The following is a 23,298-nucleotide window of genomic DNA, read 5'->3' as shown; positions in this document are numbered from 1 at the left end:
TCAGTGACTAACATTTGGGGACTGTCCCCTGAGGGGCCAGATCTGTGCGAGGCCATTTCCTGAGGCCACATCAGAGATCACCTGTCCCCTCTGTCAAATCTCCCTTCCAGCTTCACTCCAGCCTCAGCACACACTTCTGTCCAGGCTCTTAGGCCTGTTAGGGTAATGCCAGTGGTGGTTGCCGGGGGGGGGGGGGGGGGGGAGCAGGGGAGGTCATTGAAGGGTGTTTGAGCTCAGAAGTTAGAACTAGTGAATCTGGGCTTGAAGCAGAGCCAAGACAGGGTCCTGGCAGTGACTTTCTGCTGGAAGGGGACATGGTTGGCACTGCTCTCCTTAAAATTAGTAAGAACGCGTGTGCACACGTATGTTTGTGTGTGGGAGAGGTATTATCTTAATTCTGTTGGCTTTTAGCATGATGAGGCTGAAAATATGGGTAGCCAGCTGACCTGCATACTGGGAGTGAGGAAAGATGTGTAATACAGGAATTTACTGAGCAGAAGCCCCAATCAGTCCTGTCACCCCACATTGTCAGATGACCCCTCCTTCCACACTACCAACTACACAGATGAGCCTCCTGTGCTCTGTGAAGCATCAGAGAGGGTTCCATTATAGTCCAGAAGGTTTTCTGAGGAGTGATTATTGATTGTTGGTGCTGCTGTGCTTCTCAGAAATGTGACCTTAGTGCAGAGGGGTAACTCTCAGCTAAAGGGCCTGGTCCAGGCCTTAGCCAGACGCCAGCGTCCAGAGCATGGCAGGTTGACGGTCACTTGACACTCAGTCCTGTCGCCATTCTTCATTTGCCTTCTCCTTTGGTTTCATGATTTTTCACCGGCTAGCACGCGGCTGGGAACAGGCTAGATTTAGGTTCACCTCCTTTCCCTGTTAACATCATCCCCACCCCTGCCCATCTCCCCCATAGCTCTGGGGCCTGCTGTGCCAAACCTGTGCTGTGCGTGCCAGCTTGCCGAAGGCTGCCTCCTCTGCCCAGGGTCTGTGCAGGTAGCCTTGACCCTGACAAATGAGGGAAAGTAGGAACCGGGGGCCAGGCACAGGAGGAGGAACTAGAGTCTTGATCTGAGGGCGACAGGCTAATTTAGGCTTAATCTAAGTTAATCAACCCAAATAAAATTGGAAAGTAGAGCGAAGTAAAGAATCCAGGCCCGACACACAGGAACCCAGTATAAGATCAAGGACTGATCGGCCAGCGCAGGTCTACAAAATGAGTTTAACCTCAATTCAAACTTCATGTCAACAAAACGATTTAAAGCTAAGCTTTCGGAGGGCTGGGGCAGGGCTGGAGGAGCAGCCCCTTCCTGTGGCATGGAGGGTAGACAGGACAGGGCAAGCCCCCAGGGACCATCAGCAAGGGGTATGCAGGGGAGAGGGCCTGGGACGGCAGAGGCAGGCAGCAGGTCTTGCTGCGAGGCCTCACTTTTGCTAAGAGGCCACACGGAAGCAAGCAGTTCGGGAGGTCTTTAATGATAAAAAGCACCAGGAAGTAAGTTTTAGGTGTGGATTCACGGAGAAGAGTCTCTCACTGACATAGAACAGATGGGGACAGTGTGCAAACCCAGTGGAGGAGAATGCCCTGAGATTTCAGGGGGCTGAGAAGCGCTGATCCCCAAAAAGCCCTAGCAGAACTGGGGTTCCTCACTGGGGCTTCCACCCTCTGGTCTGAGCTCTGAGCCAAGTGAAAGTACAGACTGGGGAGGAGTGACCCTGAAGCAGGCCCTGCCTCCCAGAGTGAGGGAAAGGTGTGGGGTGTGAGCTTTCTGCAGGCCTGAGGGATGGGAAACAGGAAGGAAAGAACCAAGAGGCCAAGCGCATGACCGATCCCACCTGGCCCAGACAGACAGGGATCCCCATACCGCTGTCCCTGGCCAAGAGTGCAGGTGCTCCTGTGGGCACAGGTGTGAGGGGGCCCTCAGGTACCCGTAGTAGGAGTACTTCCCTGGGTCAGGGGTTGAAACCAGCTGGGGCCAGGTGGGACTTCATCCCCCCCTGGAGCTAAGGGACCTATGCCCTCCTTCCTGGGCCCCCCAGAGAACCCCCACCTGGAGCAGAGGGCAATACTCTGTGTGCTTCCTTTGCTGAGGGGCTCCAGTCGGCTCAGAGGCCCTACCACCCCTGGGTAGGATGGCGGTGAAAAGGGGCAGGGGCTGTCTGGAGCGCCCACCAGTCTTCAAGTGTCAGCCTTCCCGAAGCCCCACGTCATCACTGCCTTGGAAACGTCTTCTGTGCACTCACCCTCCACATACCTCCAGAGCTATCCTCGCCACCTGGGGGCAGGGGAGAGGATGTTTATTCAGTTGGTTTCCAGCCAGTCTGAGGAGAGAATGAGAACATCTGAAGGAAGGCGCTGAAAAGGGAACCTTATTTGGCGCAACAAGGCGTTTCTGATCACATTTCCAGCGGAATGATGTCCATCCTTACAGAGTTCTCAATGACAGGTCTTGAGAGACTTAAATGATTCAAATATCTGATCACATTAAATCTGTCAGACTAGAGATTTCTCTTTGGAGAAATATCAAAATTGAGACAGAAAAGAATAGTCCTCATCTGGTTAGCAGGTTGGAAAGGTGTCCCAAACCTGCCCCTAAGCTGAAAGCTCTTTCTGAAAAAGGTTAACAACGGCAGGACCCTGAGTCATCAGAGGGCTAGTGGATAGCAGAGGTGGATTTTAAGTTGCATTAAAGCCCACCACTCTGATGACTATACTGTACTTCTCATCTCTGAAAGCCTTGTACAACCAATGTGAAAACTCACGTAAGGCTTTTATACCGCCCCCCCCCCCCCACCCCGACTCAGGATTAGCTCTTGTGGATGCCTGCCTGACTCAGAAACCCCCAGTGAGGATGGCTCTGGGCTCCATAAGCAGGGCCAGCCTTACCCTGAGGCAAGATAGGTCTTTGGCCATTAGAGAGACCCTGGGAAGCAGAGGTCTGTCCCCACAGAGCCATCTTCTGTTCATGGGGCAGGGAGTTCTCTCGAAGGACAGGATTTCAGAGACTTGAGGATGCATCTGGTGCCTTCAAGGAGAGCCGGGGGAGAGAGGTTCTGACAGAGAAAATGAAGGAAAGCTGGTTTGGAGGCTCCCATTGGGAAGAAGCAGCCAGGCTAGTGGGTTGCAAGCAGCCATGGTTAGAGTGAGGGTCTTGCATCTTAAGGACAGACTTCAAGTCAAAGGAAAGACTGTGAGAAGGGGAGGCAAGTCAGAGCAGACATCACCAGCCTTGTGTTTGGCGGTGGCCTTGAGAAGGCAGTGCATGACTTAGCAGGCAAGGAAACCAGGTGCAGACACCTGGTCTGGGCTGACGCTCCCTGGGGCATGGCATCCGGTCAAGGGCCGGGGACTGTGAGGGAGTGCTCTCCTGTCCTGGGCTAGCTCCACTCGCTCCCTCCCTTCGCCCACGGGCATCACACCTGAATGCCACCAATCCCAGAAACCAGCTGGGTAGCTACTGTCCTACTACCCAGCTGGCTGTACTGAACCTGATGGGGGGTGTCTGTCTGAGTCAGGAAGGGGTTGGTTTTGCCTGGTGGTAGTTGGTAGAGATGAGCCTGGTAAAGGCCAAGTCACCCAGTCTAGGATCTAAGAAGAGCCAAGATGTAGTGACATGTTTCTAGAGTCCTACCCACTCCCACTCCCACTCCCACCACAAGTTGGCTCCCCTCCTGGCAGAGTCTTCTGGTGGGCACGGCGGGTCTGTACTCTGCCCAGGCTGGCGCAGCTGGAGGCTGAGGTCCCTGGATCACCCCACGGGGGCTGAGTATGTGGGAGGGGGAAGGCACAGCTCCAGGGCCTGATTCCTGTCCCCTCCCCTGGCTTCACCCTCTGAAGATAGCACCAAGGAGATTGTCCAGATTCACAGCTGGAATTTGGCCTCTGGTCAGGTTCTGTCACATACCTCCACTGGCTGCTGTCCCCTCCAGGCCTTTGGCTTCTTGAGATGTTTGCTAAACTGAGATATCTGCTCCCTGGCGCCTGAGCCTCGTCTAACCCCTGCCCTGATTCCCCAGCTGTCACTAGTTCACAGGGTTTCCTGCCTTCAGGTTTATGTGTGCTTCTTTGCACGGGCCCCACCCCAAAACACTTTCAGTGGCCCCTGTTTCCACACGATTTTCCTCTCGCTTCTCCTCCAGCTGTATTTTACATGCCCCCTCCTCCACGTTCCCTTTCATCCTCCTCCTGTCCACTCACACACTGTACTGATGTTGTACAAGTCATGTGCATTAATATCAAACCAAAGACTTGGTGCTGCCAGGCACTAAAATCCATGTTCTGGGGTGACCGGCTTCAAAGTCAAGACACAGAGTGAGTGGCAGGCACCCAGCAGTAGGTGGGGGAAAGGAAAAGCCAGCAAGGCTGGAGCCAAGGCCTTTGATGTTGGAGGGGCTCCCATTGGGAAGAAGTAGCCAGGACAGTGGGTTGCGAGCAGCCAGGGAGAGAATTCATTGGTCTGTCCCACTGCAGATTGGGGTCCAAGGTGATGGCCTCATCTGGTTGCCAGTAAAAGTAGCACATTTAGCTTTTATGTTCCTGGTGGGTTTGCCTTCTTTGGGACCATGGAGGGCAGAAGAGATATGTTTGGTGTGGTTGAAGGGCATCTTTTGACCTTGCAGATCTTGGAGGTATTTGTTCCCTCCTAGCTTCCCTCCTACATACTCCTCCTGCCCCCCTCCATTTCCTCATTCACAAAAAGCATTAGGCTCTGAGATTATGGCTCCAGGACTTTGGGGGGAGCCAGTGGAGGAGAGGGAGATCTGCGCCCCAGAAACCTAGCTGTCCTCAGAGAAAGCCACAGGCAACAAGGGAAATGCTGGCCAAGTAAACTTCTCTTTGTGTGCGTGTTCTCTCTTTTCAAGTTTGCTTCAGTGTGAATGTCCCTCTTTAAGGTAAGGCCTCCAGAGTGGGGAGTCTCTCCAGGTAGGTGAGCCCTCAGGCCCGGTGACATGGAGGCCCCTTTCAACCTCATGGTCCGTGTTCATCCAGCCATCACACTGCATGGCGGGACGCCCAGGGAGGCCTTTCCTGCATGCTCCTGCATGACTGGGCTGTGCTGGGAGGAAACGGGGAAGTGGACTTGAGACCCTCACACCCTCACCAACTTTGTGGCCTGAGGAGGAGCCCTGCTGAACAGGCAGCCCCTTCCCCTAAAGTCAGCCCCCTTGCCCAGGGACCACCTGACAGCGTGGACCACAAAGACAGAGCCCAGGTGATCATTGCAGGCTGTCCCCATCCTCCACCTGGCAGAGCAGAAGCACGACCCAGACAACTCCTGAGCCCATCAGTTAGGACAGCCCCCCGACTGCTCATGCTGTAGTGAGAGCCTTTATTTTTTTAATATATTTTTATTGATTTCAGAGAGGAAGGTAGAGGGAGAGGTAGAAACATCAATGATGAGAGAGAGTCATTGATAGCACCCACCAGGGATTGAGTCCATAACCCAGGCATGTGCCCTGACCTGGAATCAAACCATGACCTCCTGGTTCATAGGCCAACGCTCAGCCACTGAGCCACACCAGCCAGGCATAATGAGAGCCTTTAGCATCCAAGAGGCTTCAAGGTCCCTCAAAGAGCTAGGACTCTGATGCAGGGCTGGAAGGCACAGGAAAAGTCCAGGAACCTGTTGTGGTAGTTGTGGTGGCATGGTACAGTGAGCATGGTACTGGCTTTGACTTCAGAGAGACTGGGGTTGAGTAAAATTGCTATTATAGGAGAGCCATGTGAACCTGAAAATTCACTTCAACCCCAAATTTCTGGCCTCCCTGAGCCTCCCACCCCCCAACCTCCTTGCCTATGAAATGGGGATGAGAATACCCACTCACAGAATCATGAACAAGCCCAAGATACTTTGTTCACTATAGATTCTCAGTACATGTCAGTTCCTCTCTGTCCATTCACCACCCTACACCCAGCCTGTTAAAGCCCCTCTTCCTTTCATCCTGAGACTCCCAGAATTAACACTTCAGGAATGCAGGAGGCGGTATGAGGTTTGGAGACTGTAGAATCAGATGCAACCAGGTTCCAGTTTGTAGGCTCTTGGGAAAGTTATCTCATCTCTCTGAGCCCCAGTCTGCCAATCCATGGACTGGGAATAGTAGTATCTACCACACTGAGTTGCTGTGACGAGTAAAAGGCTGAATTGTGTGAACTGATTAGACAGTCCTTGATGTACAGTGAGCACCGGGATGGTGTGATGATGATAGCGATGGAGACAGTAGAGATCTAGGCAGAGGGAGGCTGCATGGAGCAATATCCCTGTTCCAAAGGGGTGGAGGGGCCAGGAGTTCAGATGAGTGAGGACACCATGCTGTAACATAAATACTTGAGGAATACTAGGTCATAGGGTAAATCCAGGACTTGACTTTGGGAGGGGAGTCTTGAGGTTTGGTAGAGGACAGAGGGGAACAGATGGCATGAAGAAGAAGCCTCCCCAGACAGGCTGGGAGGCAGGGCCTCTGTGTGTCACGAGGACCTCTTCCCACTTGCAGTCTTGGAGATGATCCTGACCAGGTAGGGCCACTTGAACAGTGCCCTCCTGCCCATCTCTGCAGAGAAGACCAAAGGGTGGCCTGACAGTCAGGAGTGAAGGGACAGTCGTCATAGGCTGAGTAACGTGCATCAAAGTAAAGCAGAAAGAGCATTAAACCTTCCCCATGGAGGGGCTTGGTCCTCTAGCCCTGAAGCCAGAATTTGCTCTTTGAAGGGTGCAGGCACCAAGGGACCTTCTACAAGCTGATCAGGTTCCCCCTACCCACCCCAACCTCCAAGTCCAGGACCTTGATTCTCCAGGGCACTTCTGTCATGGAGGAAAGAAGCACTTGGAAACCCAGTTTTTCGGTGATTAGTGCCCCATTTACCTTCCATTGTGTGTGCTGGGGTAGCCGATGATAATAATTGGAGATTTGGCCTAAACTTGACACTCGTGTTATTTTTGAATTCTGGGATTTTACAAACACACAATAGATTTGTGAAGTTTCATTTAGCTTCCACATCAACCTCAGTCTCTTCAAAGTGAGAAGACCTGGCCCATGCGAGCTGCAGCCACTGAGCCTCCATGTTATTCTGGCTCCTCCTTGCTGGGACCTACTTTAATCACAAAGTGCTTTCCTAGGGGCACAGAGCTTGGATGTCAATGGCCTGTATTAGGTGAGCCCAGCTGCGGGAGTGGAGAGAATGGCTAAGACAGTGAAATATGTTTCTTGCTTTCAGTACAGAGATGGGAAGATAAGCCAGAGTAGGGCTTATCAACTGAGATGACTTACGAAATAAACCAGGCCTTGACTTTGGGCATCAGGCACAGACTGTCCCTCTCCCTCCCCACAGCTGCTGGCCTTCCTGGAGAGGCGTGGCAGGTCTAGGCTACAGGTTCCCAGGTCCTGGGATGTGGGTGTTCCCCTTGATGCTTCAGAGTACCGCCACCCCAAGCATGGGATTCCAGAATCTAGCCCCAGCTGTACCACGAGCAATGAGTTAAGAGGAAAATGCTGGGCAGCGCTGGGTGCTGGTCCCTGCTGTTGGTATCTATGAGACCCCGAGCAAGTCGCTGAGTTTCTCTGCTCCCTTCCTGGAAAATGGGACCTTACACAATCCTGAAGATTTGTTCCAGCCACAGCCCCTGCATTTCAACATGCTGGAGCACAGGGATTTGAGGGTTTTTAAAGTCAACGTTCCTGTAATAAAATGTGCATAGACTAAAACTTACTCACTTCAAGTGTACATTTTGATGCGTTTTAACAAACTGATGCACCCACGTAACCCCGAGCACAAAGAATAAAGAGGACGCCTCCAGCGCCCAAGCGGTTCCCAAGCGCCGTAGACAGCTCTCTTCTAGATTCCGTGTATATGGAGCCGTGTAGTGTGCACTCTTTTGTGTCTGGCTGCTTTCATTCAGCATCATGTGTTTGCAATTTGAGGGCTGTATTTTTAACTTTTTCTTATGGAAAATTTCAAATATGTACCAAAGTAGAGAAAAAAGTAGAGAGAATCCCCATGTGTCCATCACTCACATCAATTAGCAAGATCTGCTTACTCAGTTAGGGGAGGGCTTTTTCTTTTTTTTAAATTATATTTTTATTGGTTTCAGAGAGTAAGGGAAAGGGAGAGAGAGACTGAAACATCAATTATGAGAAAGAATCATTAATTGGCTGCCTCCTGCATGCCCTACACTAGGGATTGAGCCCGTGACCCAGGCAGAGGGAATCCCTGACCAGGAATCGAACCATGACCTTCTAGTTCACGGGTCAACGCTCAACCTCTGAGCCACGCTGGTCGGGCAGGAGGGCGTTTTACCTGTTAGTTTCACAGCTGCATCCTCGGCAGTGACTCCTGGCACATAGTAGGAATTTCCTCTATGTTTGTGGAATGAATGGTGTAGATCTACAGTGTTTTTCCAGAGAATGTTTCTCTCTTAGCTCCATTTCTAAGTTCTCTTCTCACCTTTTCTGGCCCAAGACTGATTCCAGGTTATGCCTGGGAATTTGGGGGCAACAAGATCCTGCATTAGGAAACCTGAAATCATTTAATGGTAAAAGGAGGTGGGTGACCTCATCTTGACTTGAGAGGCATATATTACAGTGTTAACAGTTCCTATTTCAAAGGCAGCAAGCAGAGCAATAATGAATCCTGGGCCAAAAGAACTGATCTCTATCTAGAATGTTTTCAAAAATAAGGAGGGAAAAAACGTGAGTGGAGGAGCAGGGCTTTGCCAGGGCCAGATTGCAAAGTTTTTCCTTTGGGTACCAACCGTTATCCCTGGAAAGCTAAAGCCAACAGCTGTCAATAATAACACTGCTTTGAAAAGTAGCTGATAAATGAGCAAGGGCCCCATGGGTTAGAGGCAGAGCAGGGCCAGGTTTGCCACTTAACACGTTCAGTGGGAGACACGGGTCCTGCCGCGGCACGTCTGCTGCGTGGGGCCAGCTCGCTGCGGGGCCTGGCTCAGGAGCTCAGGCCTCAGGCAGGCCGCGGCAGGCAGGGCACTGTCTCCTCCCGAGGCTTTTTATTCCTGGATATCCACACTGTTTTCCACACCTTTTCAGTTCCAGGCAGCACTACTGAGTGCCCCTTTATCCTGCTTCGGGGTCTACCCAACAGTGGGTTGTAAAATCAATTTAGTGTGCCAGGTGAAGACAAACTTTTAATGAAGGATGAGATGGGATGGGATGGGATGGGATGAGATGGGAAGGGAAGGGAAGGGGAGGGGAGGGGAGGGGAGGGGAGGGGAGGGGAGGGGAGGGGAGGGGAGGGAAATTAGACTAGAACATGGAATGCATCACACAGAGTAAAGGTAGTGTAGAGCTTGCTGAATCTTTTCTTAGGGTGTTACAATGAGGTTCTGTGCACGAGGTCATATATAAAATGCATTTTTAACTGTTGCTTATAATGGAAAGTTTTGAAGGGCAATGCCTCTCTTCACCGTGATGTCTAAGAAATGACCCCAGTAGGCGTCGTGGGAATGGCGGCCTCGTGCATGGTGAGGGGGACAGGGCAGAACGCAGCTGTTTGTTTCTTTCTTTGTAACACGGCAACACCACTCCTGGCAGAGCCACTCAGGCCTTACTTAGCACATGTGAACACATTGACGCCTCTCGGCAGGAGGCAGGCCGCCACACGCCAGGGACAAGGGCCTGGGGGTCAGAACAAGCTGAATTCATTCCTGGCTCTTTCCTCCGGCTGGCGTGCACCTTGGGCAAGCCGGTTCCTAATCTTAACCGTGGGGGTTGTGGCCTCCAGTCGGGTTGTGTGTGAAGTTCAATGGGTCAGGCAGGTAAGGCACTTAGGGAAAGTGAGCTTTATTCTACTTTCCACATGAAGACTCTGAAGCTGTGCCAAGCACTATGCTGGTACTAGAAGTACAAAACAGCCAGCCACACAGACCCAGCTTCCAGCCCAGTGGCCAAAACAGTGATGGAGTAAGTCAGTACCTAGTCACACTGACGAGGAGGCCAGGAAAGAGAGGCATGGGCGATCCAGCTGCGGGAGAGGGACCAGCCTGGGTTGTGGGCGGTTTTCCGGGGAAGGGGCATTCCTTCCCCACATAGCAGCGTGAGACCCTTCTCGTGAGTGACCTCAGGAGTTTCCAAGCTCCTTTGCTGCATTTGAGAGGGAAATGGACCCTCCTCTGCTCTCGTTTCTGGTCTTGGAGGGTGGTGAGCTCACCGGTGTGAGAAAAGCAATTGCCCTCTGACTCCTCTGGGGACTCAGCAGCATCCATGTAATTAACCGGGAGCTTACCAGGCTGGGCTGTGACCTGGGCACCGCCAGTAATGGGAGGTGCAGCTGGTGGGACTCACCCTGAGACGCCACTCTCGCTGGGGAGCCCAGATTCATGGGGCCCTTAGAGGCTTGGTGGCTCTTCACCTCTGCATGCCAGCAACCGAGGCCACCATGGCTCTCTCCTTTGGACCACGGATTGGCCGGGAACCAAGTGGTTTCCCATTGTTGAATGCCATGAAACTAATCACTTGTGCTTAAAGAGCAAAGGGGTCTCGATTTTCTGCTCCCCTAAAAGGTGGAGGCAACTTTGCCAAGTAGAGTAGAGTTCACAAACTGGAGAATTATGCAACCCATTCATTGAAAAATTAGGAGACCTGCCATGAGTCTTTGATATCATCCTCCTGAACAAAATGAATCTCTCCTAACATGATGAACAAGGTAATTTTCCTCCTAACATGAGTCTCTGCTGTCATTCTCCTGAATAAGATGGAAAACGTGACCAAGGCTGGTTGACTCGCAGTGGATTTAACCACACTCCCAAAGTGTGCTGGCGGGGCTGGATGTGAGCGTTGTCAGAGCGCTGTTTGTAGAGGGCAAGGTAGAGGGTTCTGAGCCTGACCCTGTCTTACATACTATTGTTATGAGCATCTTGATAGAGAGATGGGAGGCTTGCCAATCAAATTTTAGGGTGACCAAAAGCTGAAGGATATAGCAGATAAAGATAGGATGAAAGAATTAAAATGACATTTTCATATTACTTTAGAGTTCAAGCGAGCTTTATTTAGAGGCTCTCTTATAACCCTCGGCAATCTAGGTATATTTATTATCCCCATTTTTTTTTTTTTTTTTTTGCTAAATAAATCGAGATTCAGAGAGGGAAATTATAGAATCATTATTTATGGTGATCTTGACAGGCTAGGAATAAATACCAAAATAAGAAGAAATCAAGGCTAAACATAAAGGGTCACATTTAGATTAGAAAAGTCAATTTTTAGGAATTGGGGGTATGTGTTCGTTTCCTAAGGTTACCACAACACAGTATCACACACTGGGGGGATTAGATAACAGAAATGCAGTGTCTCACTTCGGGAGGCTAGGTGTCAGCTGGGCCATGCACCCTCTAAACCCCACAAGGAAGAGTCCTTTCTATCCCCGTTCAGCTCCTGGTAGTCTGCATGTTCCTTGGCTTGTGGCAGTGCTACCCTGTCCATGGCTCTTCAGGTGACTTGCCCTCTGAGCATATCCATCTCTGTGTCCAAATGTCCCCTGCTTACAAGGTCACCAGTCATACTGGGTTAGGGTCCACCCTAGTGACTTCCTCTTAATTTGAGTACATCTGTAAAGACCTTAATTCCAAATCAGGTTCCATTCTGAGGTACTGGGTGTTAGGATTTCAACATATCTATTTGGGGGACACAAGTCAACCTATAACAGGGTTCCATTGGATTGGTACAACTGTGATTTATCACAGCTACTTAAGAAATGATAAAACCTTGATAACTATCTTAGACATCGGTTTAATTTGAGGGTTTCCACCAGGTAGAGGGTCATGCCATTGAACATGGCAATGCTCAGACGAGAATGGATCAGCTTTGGCCACCACATTCTAAGAAGGAGGTGGATGAAGGACAGTAGGAAACCACAGAGACATGGACAAGACAGGTGCTATGACGGTTCTGTGGGCAGCCCAGGGCAGCATGAATTCTCTGTACCTTTTGCTCTGTTTTCTATAAAAGAAGTCCAAAAGTATGGCCAGTTCTTGGTTAACAAAATTTAAAGGGGGTGGGGGATGGAGGACTATGTTTAGAGAAATTCCTAGGTAAATGGTAGTTAACTTGAAATTCTTTTCCAACCCAGCAGCATTCCAGCCAGGCAAGACACTATGGAGCCAGGCTGCAGTTAACTGATGTTGCGAAAGCATTCTTGTTGTTGAAATTCTTGCCTTTTCTTTTAGAATATTGTAAAAAAGGAAAATGGAGCTCAGATAAGACTATTGACATTTCAAAGCTAGGAGGAATTTTGGGTTTGACTGTTACAGTAAATGAAATTATTTTGAGCAAATGGATATCAGGTGTCTGCTGTGCGCCTGCTTTGTACTAGGTACCTGGAGGGAAATGAGAGAATATTAGGACACATGTAGACTATGCAGTGGTTCTCAACCTTCCTAATGCTGCGACCCTTTAATACAGTTCCTCATGTTGTGGTGACCCCCAATTTCATTGTTACAAATAGAACATAATTAAAGCATAGTGATTTATCACAAAAACAATATGTAATTATATATGTGTTTTCCGATGGCCTTAGGCGACCCCTGTGAAAGGGTCGTTCGACCCGCAAAGGGGTTGCGACCCACAGGTTGAGAACCGCTGTATTACAGGAAGGGACCAAATGTGGGATCTAGGAGGTACTTTGGGGACTGGGAAGAGGGTGAGATGGGGTGAGGCTGGTGTCAGGGGAGACTTGGGGAGTTGGAACGGGATATGGGACCTTGAGGAAAGCTGGCATTTTGGTGACCAGCGCTGGTCATAGTCATGGGCAGGACACCCCTGGCTTGTAGTCATTCTACCTAGGCTCTTGCTGTCATTCCAGGCAGAGGTGAAGAGGTGGGCAGGGACAGCAAGACAGCCACATGACAGCCAGTCCCGTGCCCCAGCCTGTAATCAGGTAGTTCTCTAGGGTTTTCTGTTGCTCTCTCCTGACGATCGAATGGAGACAGAAGCAGGCATCACTGGCTCCTCTGAGGGCTTGTGTTTGTGACCTCGGTACAGGGAGGGCCAGGAGAGACTTGCATTGGCCATAGAGGAAGCAAGCGCTGAGGAAGCATGCCTGTCCATGTCTGTGCCTGGCTCCAAGCCCTGGCACACCCAGCTGAGACCCAGGGCTCAGTGGTCTTGGAGTGCTTTGTAAGATGAGCTCAGTGGCTTTGCTTCTGAGATGCCATTTCTCAGAAGGCTGTGGAATGACGTCAGCTCAGTGACGAGGGCATGGGGCAGGAGGCAAGGAGGGGAGAGGGTGTTCCAGACAGAGGACCAGCCATGCAAAGGCTTGGAGTCAGGAGCCAGCCAGCGAATCCAGAGAACTGCATGGGAAATGAAGCTGGGCAGATAGGCAGGGACGAGATCCTGAAGGGCCTTAGAAGTGTGTGTGTATAAGAACCTGGGCTTTCCCCAAGAGCAGTGAAGTGCTGATAGAAGAACCTTAGTCACTGGAGGAAGCACTGGAATGTTTGGATTTGGAGGCAGACAGAGAAATGTAAGACGTAGTCCCTGCCCCCAGCAGCGCATGGCACTGATGGGCAGATCACATGGACTGTGCTGGGTAACAGCCACGCTGCCCATGGTGCCTGCTCATGGCACACAAGCTCTAAAACTCAGAGGCAGAGTGGAAACTCACATTTATTGGGTGCCCGTTAGTATCAAGGGCACAGAGGCACCTAACATTTGGCCTCTCAAGGCACCTATTGCCACCTGCATTCTACAGATGAAAAGATCAAGGCTCAAAGAGTGCCTTCACACGGTGTCATATAAGCAGAAAGGGACAGTGCAGGGATGAGAAGTCAGCGGGTGCTCTTTCTCCTCCTCTATGCAGCCTCTCCTCGGTGTGGGCCAAGGGCTGGGGGATGGCTTCATGGGAAGATATGGTCTGAAGAGTTAGAAGGTTGTTCCACGTGCCCCAGTGTCACCCTTCAGGCTGTGCAGTGTGGGCTGAGTCTGGCTTAGACATTAGGGAGGCATCTGGGATGACCAGGGGGCTAGGGGACCAGGCAGTGTCTCTGGGAGTTTGCCCATTGGAATCTTGGAGTCAAGTTTTGTGCCTGTGAGGGAGGCAAGCAGCTTCCCAAAGAATAAAACCAGTGAGTGAAGGATATAATCCGCAGTTCTCCTCAAATCTTGGGATGTTCATTGCTGCATACTAGTACATGCTATGAATAGGCAGTGATGGCGAACCTATGGCACGCGTATCAGAGGTGACACGTGAACTCATTTTTTTGGTTGATTTTTCTTTGTTAAATGGCATTTAAATATATAAAATAAATATCAAAAATATAAGTCTTTGTTTTACTATGGTTGCAAATATCACAAAATTTCTATGTGTGACACGGCACCAGAGTTAAGTTAGGGTTTTTCAAAATACTGACACGCTGAGCTCAAAAGGTTCGCCATCACTGGAATAGGCAGTGATGTTTCCAAGACATAACTGCTTTGGAAAACTTCCCAAGTCTCTAAGGTGAATAATCAGGAATAGCACATAGTGTGGATGCTGGCTATTTGACTTGGAAATGAGGAGCTGCATGTACCTAAGATGTCCAAGGAAAACAGGGCCTGGGCCAGGTTGCATAAGCGTGTGGATGAGCCAAGAACGTTTTCCTGTAGAGCTCTTAAAGAATGGCACCTCGCTCAGATGCCACAGGCGATTCTGACCCCTGGAAAGTCCAGAGCTGAGCGAGATGGCTCCCCAAGGTAGCCTGCCACGGAGCTAGAGGTGCTCTGAAAATGGCATTCCTGGCTGTGTTGACTGAGCCTGATTCCCAGTACATAACCAGCGAGTTGTGAAATTCAGCTATCGTATGGAATCTAGGTCTGTCACATGCTTAACTGATCTCAGGAAACAAAACCCGTGTCCATGACTAATAGACACCAATGACTGAAAGGTGAAGCACAAACAAGTAGATAAACAGGGAGGGCCGATGCCAGAGCCTTGCAGATTCCCCGGGAGCTCCCCCTTGTCAGTGACCAGAGAGAGTGAGCCGGCACGGAGGGGGTCCTGCCCTGAAAGGACAGGAGACCTTGGCATGGCCCGCCCTTGGTGATGTTACATTGCATTTTCCTCCTGCCCCATCTCTTGGCCTCTCTTGTTCACCCAACTCCTGCCCCTCCTACCCGCCGGTCCCCTTTGCTCTCCTGCCCCTAATAGGGATGCCCATGGCTGCCTTCTGGGATGATCCTCAGTACTTCCCAAGGCACCGCCACCTTCTACCCCTCCCACACCTCCTTCTGGACTCATTTCATCCCGCATCGCAGGCCCATACTCTGTAACCCCTCCCCATTCAAAGTGCGCCCATCCCTCCTTCAATAGAGACCTTCGGGAGAGGCATCACAACACCTTCGCCTGAGGTACCGGCCCTCCCAAGTCCCATGTGAGTCACTGTGAGGGATGGGCTTCTTTTCCCCTCTGACATCCATCTCCTCTCCGTCCATTTTCCTCTTGCTCTGTACACGCTAGAGATATGAAACAGATAGTCCTCGTGCCTGGGGCCAGCCCTCCTGTAGAGGTGATTAAGCCACTAGGCTTGCCCATTTCAAGGACAACACATGTTTCCTTCAGCTGCAGGTCCTGTCCCCACCACTCAGGTTCTCTGTATCTCCCTCTGTCACCCCTCCAAGGTCTCTGACACCTACCTACTGTGTAGCTCAAGCCCAGGGAGAAGATGCCAGGCCGCCCTGATGGGTTCTGGAAGATTATCTCATCCCTGCTCCATGCTGCCCATCTGATTCTGATTTCAGTTCTGGACAATTTGCACAGTCTCCCCTGCTGAGCTCACCCTGTCCACATTACGCACACTCTCCTCCACTCGCAGATTCGGTGCCACCAGGCTGGCCTGCTGACAAGCCCTCCTGGCTTTATTGCAGTCTAGCGGCTTTACCTAAATATCTCCTGATAGAATCTGACCCTGGCCATGGCTTCCCACTTCTCCAGTCAACCCACACCGTGGACGCATCACGCTGGGACCTGCACTTGAGTCTGACTCTGCTCTTAACTAGTTGGCTGACTCTGGCAAGTCACCTCTGTGAACTACGGTTTCCTCATCTGTGCAATCAGGATAATAATACCCCGTTCCAAGGATCAAATGAGCAAATGGACGTGAAGGTGCTGTAAACTGTAAAGCAGCATCCCAAGCCGGGTTCTGTGGAACTCTGCTTCAGGAGAAAATCTATGTTGGGTTTGAGGAGGGGTGACCTAAGCAACATGAACTGGGTTTCCTGGCTCTAGGATGTCTCAGAGCCTTTAATTTGCCAACGTGCATAGCAAATGCAGGCAAGGCACAGGGTACACAATAAAGCTTTATCTCAAAACCACTTTTTTCATAGACTACTTATTCACATATTTTAAGTTACTATTTTCTACAGATCAAAGCATTTATTAATAGTATGCCTCCTACAAATAATAATGCTAATCTTTCCACAAAATTAATTCCATCATCCAGGTCTCTGGCCCTGAGTAACACCAGTCAGTCTGTTTCTTAAAAAGTATTATCGGCACCCTTCCATCTTCTCAGCTTTGTGCTGTGGACTGTGGGGGACAGGGGCCTGCTTTGGAAGGCTCCACAGTTGGACTCCACTCTGGCCTCCCACCATCCTCACGCTGGACTCTGCCCCAGGCAGCGTGGGGAACCCATTGTCCTGTGTACACATCCTTCCTGTTCCTGACCCCTGCTTTCGTCCCATCTTTCTTCCTGACAAGGTGCCTGTCTCCCATCTCTACCAACATGATTGTGACTCAGTCTTCAAGTCTCAGCCAAGCCCTCACTTCTCCATGCAAGTTTGTCTAACCAATGCAGACTGTCCCGGCAGGAAGACTGGCTCCCAATGCAACTGGAAACCCCTAGAGGCAGGGAGCATTAGATAAACTTCCTGTTTTCTCCCCCAACCAGGATTTGTATGATTGCCCTAAACCAAGGCAAACTTTTTGACTCGAGGGTCACAATGGGTTCTTAAACTGGACCGGAGGGCTGGAACAAAAGCATGGATGGAGTGTTTGTGTGAACTAATAAAAATTCAAAGTAAACATCCTATCTAATAAAAGAGAAACATGGTAATTGGCGTACGACCGCTACCCTTCCCATTGGCTAATCAGGGCAATATGCAAATTAACTGTCAGCCAAGATGGCAGCCAGCAGCCAGGCAGCTTGAAACTAACATGAGGCTTGCTTGCTTGCTTTAGTGACGGAGGACTCCAACGTTCCCCACCTGCCCCTGCAGGCCTCTGAGCTGCAAGTAACTATGTAACAAACATAGAAGCTAAACAAAACCCCAGAAACCTGCCGGGCTTCAGCCAGCAGGATCGCAACATTGTAAGCAAAGGCCAGAAACCTACTTTCAGCAGTGGAGGCCTAAGAGCTGGAGCCAAGCCTCAAAGCTAAAGCTGGCCCAGAATAAAAAAAAAAAAGAAAGAAAGAAAAAAAGGAGCAGTTGGGAGCTTCAGTCACCCCCAGCCTGAAAACAGCCTTCAGCTCCTCACCCAGACTGGCCAGGCACCCCAGTGGGAACCCCCACCCTGAAGGGTGTGTGACCAGCTGCAAACAGCCATCATCCCCTCACCCAGGCTGGCCAGGCACCCCAGTGGGGACCCCCACCCTGAAGGATGTGTGACCAGCTACAAACAGCCATCATTCCCTCACCCAGGCTGGCCAGGCACCCCAGTGGGGACCCCCACCCTGATCCAGGACACCCTTCAGGGCAAACCAGCCGGCACCCACCCATGCACCAGTCCTCTACCCTATATAGTAAAAGGGTAATATGCCTCCCAGCACCGGGATCAGTGGAGCCACGAGGCCTCCCGGCACCAGGATCAGCGTGACAGGGGGCAGCGCCCAAACCCCCTGATCGCCCTGCGGCTCTGTGTGTGACAGGGTGCGGCACCCCAACCCCCTGATCGGCCCTGCTCTGTGTGTGTGACAGGGTGTGGCGCCCCAACCCCCACCCCCCCCCCCACGGGCCCTGCTCTGTGTGTGATGGGGTAGAGCCATAACCTCCCCATCGGCCCTGCCCTGAGTGTGAGAGTGGTGGCACCCCAACCCCCTGATCGGCCCTGCTCTGTGGGTGATAGAGGGCGGTGCCCCAACCCCCTGATGGGCCCTGCTCTGTGCGTGACAGGGGGCTGCCCCCCAACCCCCTGATTGGCCCTGCTTTGTGCGTGACAGGGTACAGAGCCCCAACCCCCCAGATGGGCGCTGCTCTGTGAGTGACAGGGGGTGGCGCCGCAACCTCCCCATTGACCCTGCCTTGAGTGTGACAGGGGATGGTGCCCCAAACCCCCAATTGGCCCTACCCGTAGCGTGACTGAGGGTGGAATCACAACCTCCCGATCGCCCTGCTCTGTGTATGACGGGGCGGTGCCCCAACTCCCCAATCGGCCCTGCTCTGACCCCGACCAGGGGCTGCACCTAGGGATTGGGCCTGCCCTCTGCCACCTGGGAGCAGGCCTAAGCCAGCAGGTTGTCATCTCCCGAGGGGTCCCCAGACTGCGAGAGGGCACAGGCCGGGCTGAGGGCGCCCCTCCCCCCCGAGTGCACAAATTTTTGTGCACCGGGCCTCTAGTCATTACATAAAAGGGTACGGTCTTTTTTTTTCAATAGTTTTATTCATTTCAAACGGGCCAGATCCGGCCCGCGGGCCGTAGTTTGCCCACGGTTGCCCTAAACCCTGCTTTGGGAGCTTGAACCTCCAATGGCGGGGATGGGAGGGAGGGGTCCTTCTGAACTGGGTGGGTTTATTTGCACCATCAGTTATTCAGTACACGTTTATCATTGGGAACCCAAGGTTGAGTAAGATAAGGCCCCTGCCTTTAAGAAGCTCTTGGTCGAGACAAAAACATAAACAATTCATTTCGAGCTAGAGTGCTGAGTGTAACAATAGAAATAATATGGGAGCACAAGATAGGGTTCATGGTGAGAGCAGCTTAGGACCAAGGCAGGATTCCCAGAAGACATTCCCACCCCTGTCCATGGCAAGGTTATGGGGGTCTACCTATAGGGGAGAAAGAGCACTGGAAACTTTGTGGGAGGGGATTGAGTTTGTTACCATGGTTACAGAGAAGGAGCTCTCAATGAAGCCAGAGGGTTAGGGCAGGCGCTGGAAGGGGGAGTGTGAGATGGGAACTATGCATCCCACTCTCCCAAACACACACGCGCGCACACATGCACACACACAGTCTGTGGGAATCCCACTTCCCTGCTTTTCCATCGTACCCTCTCACTCCTTCTTCCTTCTCACCTGGATCCATTTTTTTTCCTTTCCAAGTCCTCTGTTGCCTTCTGGTCCTGGGGCCATCCATCGTGACCTCATTGGAACAGCTCTGTGTCTGCTCTCAGTAGCTAGTGGCCTGCTTTGGCGAGAGGCTGGTCAGCGCGATGCCCACTCCCTGTGGGGGGGCCTGGGGAGGAAGGTCAGCCTGGAGTCAGTGCTTTCTCTTTTCTTCTCACAGAAAACCAAAAGAGACGTCAATAACTTTGACCAAGACTTTACCCGGGAAGAGCCAGTACTCACGCTTGTGGATGAAGCAATTGTGAAGCAGATCAACCAGGAGGAATTCAAAGGTTTCTCCTACTTTGGTGAAGACCTAATGCCCTGAGCGGGCCCCCCCCCGCCCCCCCAGGTGGAGTTTGGTGATGCTACAAGAAGGGGTGCCGTGAAGATGGCTGTTTTCCAGAGGCTCACAAGGTCTTGAACTACTTCTCCTCCCCGGAGCCCCAATCCCTGTCCACTCTATTTATTGCATTCCCTTAGCCCAGGCCAGCTCCTGCCTCCTCCTGCCTGGTGACCAGAAGGCACTCTTGGCTCTCAGCGCACCGGGAAAGCAGCACCGTGTTGGGCCGGCCATTAGCTGGACACGTCGCTGTGTTTGGTCTGTTGGGGAGCCTGTTTCTACTTCTCAGGGGCTCCTGGCAGTGAAGCGACTGCAGTTCTTTCACTGCAAAGGAAAATGTAAAAGGCAAACAAGAAGACTCGGGCTCTGCAATTGAACGTAGAATTCCAACAACTCTTGCTTCTCATCCCCCCAGTCCGCCCCCGCCTGCCATCCTCTGCCCTTCTGTGCGGGGGGGAAGAGACTGCTTCTTCAGCCTGAGGGGGGCGCCCTGAGGTGCCTGTGAAGGAGAGAGACTGGGCGATGCGCAGGTTGGCTGCCTGTGGTGGTGTGTCTGGAATGGCTAATTCCTGCTTGCTTTGGTGTTGGCTTGGGGGCATGCCAAAGTTGTGGAAGCATGTATCTTGTGGAAGAAATTACTCTTTTTGAAAAAGAAAATTTGATTTTGCACTCTCTTAACGTTTGGAAAAGATATCCTCAAATTTGCTAATTGGCCAACAGATACAGATTCCAGTGTTAATACAGGTTGATATTAAAGGGCTAATATGCAACGAGAAACCAGTCGTCCAAGGTTTATACTCCTAATGCATTGGTGGCGCACGGGGGCTGTACGAATTGAGAGAAAAGGAAACAAGCGTGGTCCTCGTTATTAACATTCTGCCTGAATACGAAGGCCACCACCCTGATGGCCACGACCCTGGGGTTCTCGCAAAACTCAGCTCCCAAATTCTCTTTCCACTTTCGTCCTGAGTTCCCAGCATAAACTCTATTTATTTCCTGCAGCAGTGTGTTATTTTTGCGCACTTCTACAAAATGGTAGTACTACTGTGTTGTGGTTTTTAAACATTAAACATGTCAAGTTGAATATGAAATACCTGCTTTCGGAACAAGCAGAATGAGGTTAAACATGAGCCCTGCAGAGCGTGTCAAGAGCCTGAAAAGCAACTTGCCTGGAAACTGACAGTGTGGCCGGCCGGACTGGGAGGCTTGTTCCTGTGTGACGCGGAAAGGCAACTCATGTGGACACTACTTAATGGATGCGATGTTACCTCCTGTAGATATGCTAACAGTGTTACGTTCTTTTATTCCCAAGGGTTCTCTGTGGCTTTGTGTATATGTTTCCCGGAGGTCATTTGATTATCTATTTTGCTGAACTGATTTAGCAGGGAATGGAATCCATTCCAACTGTTGCACGTGGATTTCCCAGCTGCCCCTTAATATATATACTTGTGAGTGGCAAAGTGGCACCCACGAAGCTTTTTGCCTTTTGTACATTTGAGATTTTTGTATATAGTGTTTGCTGCAAGGCCTGTGGAATTAATTCATTGAATTTAGAGGTATCAACTGCTGCATGTTCAGGCATATTATAAAACTTTAGTCTATGAAAGAATAATTCTAATAACGTCCAGGTGCAATACTCTGTATGTGTATTGGTTCAAGTTACCGAGAGATAAGTTGTGTTTGTTTCTTGCGGGGGGGGGGGAGGGGGGGGGCGGTCAGGGAGCTCCTGTGTATTGTTTATTTCATTTTGGGTTTGTTTTAAAAGATGTAAACATATATTAAGCTATATTAAATCTCACATATAGTTCTCCTGGGCTCTATTCTGCCCTGATAGAGATGGGGAAGAGAAAGGAATGTTTTTGGATGGTGGTGTCAAAGCCTGGACAGTGACCAGCTCGAGCCCATAGGGAGTTGCTGTCCGTATTTGCACCTGGCAGGTCACGGCCCTTGTTACTAATGGTGACGTTTAGTTCTCTTTTGTTTTTATTTTTTAAAAACTCAGGTGTAATTATTATCTGTTCTTATGATAATTTCAAATACTATGCTCTATCAGTTTGTGTGTTTGGCACACCAGCGAAGTGATGAAGAACAGTGGATTAATTTAATTTATCTTCGGTAACTTGACGTGCTGGGGAGAGACTATCTTTTGGAGTTGAGTACAAGCACAGCAACATCTTCATGGTGGCATCATCTCATTTTTTTAGGAAGACATGACAATACTGCCCATCATACTCATGCCTCACTACTGCTCTCTCTTTTTCCTCTGCTTCCCTGGCCATGAGAAACTTTGAACAACCAGGCCAGCTCCAACTGCAATGCCAAATGGCCTTGTCCAAGGGCGTGGTGGTGGTCCCATGTCGGCGGGGGTTGGACCCTTTCAACAGGACAACTGGCATTTTTGCTGGGAAGTCAGATAAGAATACATGCCACCCAGCAGCTCCAGGCAGTCAGTCAATAGGTTGCCTGGCCCAGTGACGACCCCGTCAGTACCCGAAGCGCCATGCTTGCTGGGACGCCTCCTCCTTGGGGCTGGAGCTGGTCAAGCTCTCACACTGGCAGATTCAAATCCCATGTTGTCTATAGGAAAAGGCTTGTGTGTTCCTTGAGTGTTCATTGCTTCATTGTAGTTTTCACAAGCGTTTGGAAGCAGCACACTGTTACATTTCTGCTGATTCTAATCTTCCCAGCTCTCTCTGAAAAGAAAAGTGGAGTGTAAAAAAGCCAAAACACATAGGAAGGGTATCTGTCCCCCGTGTTCTCTCACGATGGAAGTGAGAAACCTTGTGGAGTGGAAACATAACTTTTTCCTCCAAAGGTGAAAAAAATCAGTGCATTCTTGCTTTAAGGAAAAACAGAAGAAAGCTAAACAAGAAATTACCTCTTTTTAAATTATGTGCAAAATAATTCTGGCTAAATAGAAAATGTATTCAATTTTAAGGATTTTCTTTTTTTTTTTTTTTTTTTTGTATTGTGATGCTTTAATTTGTACATTTTTCCCCCTTTCTGGATGTAATTTTAATCTCTTGCCATTCATTAGTGTTATTTCATTGTAAACATTATTGTGCCAAATGTACTGTATTCAAAAGGATGTGAATGTGTATGTTTTCCGAACCTAATAAATACAATGATGTTAAATCTTATTTCTCAGTCTCAGTGAACATTTTTGTCTCCCCTGTGAGTGGCAAGGTGTCACCAGTGGAAACCTAGACATAGTTTCCACTTTCTCCTTGTCCTTTGGCGATGCACAAAGGAGGCCAGCAACCTGATTTGCACACTCCCCTTGCCCACCTCAGCCTCGCCTCTGCTCTGGGACTGCCGGTCAGAGGGATGAAGGGGCCTGCGTGGGCTGGATGTGGCGCTGGCTGCCTCAGAAGGAGCTGCTTGGGACACGGGCAAGCAAAGCAGGCAGCACCCTGGTTCTGTCTTCTCCAGAACCAGTGCTGGACCTCCTTGCAACCGATGCTCAGTCAAGCCTCTTCAGGACTCGGTCTCTGACCTGCTACTCAGAACCTGGCGCCCAAGAAACTCCTCCCAGGCTGAGAGCCCCTTGCAGGCTGGGCGGGGAGTGCAGACTGGCCCGTGGGGTTTCATGCTAAGCTACTGTCACCTCCCCTCTCAGCCACCTGAGTTCCTCCTTCACTCTGGGACCCCTCCCTCCCTCCCTCCCTCCCTCATGTTGTGCTGGCTCTCCAAGGCTCCTCCTCCTCTTC

At 50.7% G+C, this 23,298-nt stretch overlaps 1 protein-coding gene across 2 annotated transcripts in view; it reads left to right on the top strand.

Annotated features, from left to right (window-relative positions):
• The window catches only part of PRKCE (protein kinase C epsilon), a 443,161-nt gene extending 420,861 nt beyond the window's left edge, over positions 1-22,300 (top strand). For both annotated transcript variants that reach the window (XM_036334682.1, XM_036334683.1), the window contains one exon: positions 19,427-22,300. In XM_036334682.1, coding sequence (XP_036190575.1) covers positions 19,427-19,573 — 147 coding nt within the window. In that variant the 3' untranslated portion in view covers positions 19,574-22,300. The remainder of the gene's footprint in view (positions 1-19,426) is intronic.
• The last annotated feature ends 998 nt before the right edge of the window (positions 22,301-23,298 follow it).

Source organism: Myotis myotis, unplaced genomic scaffold, assembly GCF_014108235.1.
Source record: "Myotis myotis isolate mMyoMyo1 unplaced genomic scaffold, mMyoMyo1.p scaffold_m19_p_14, whole genome shotgun sequence".
In the NCBI taxonomy this organism is placed as follows: domain Eukaryota; kingdom Metazoa; phylum Chordata; class Mammalia; order Chiroptera; family Vespertilionidae; genus Myotis; species Myotis myotis.
The sequence above is the reverse complement of the archived record's forward strand: the minus strand, read 5'-3'. Positions and strand labels throughout refer to the sequence as shown.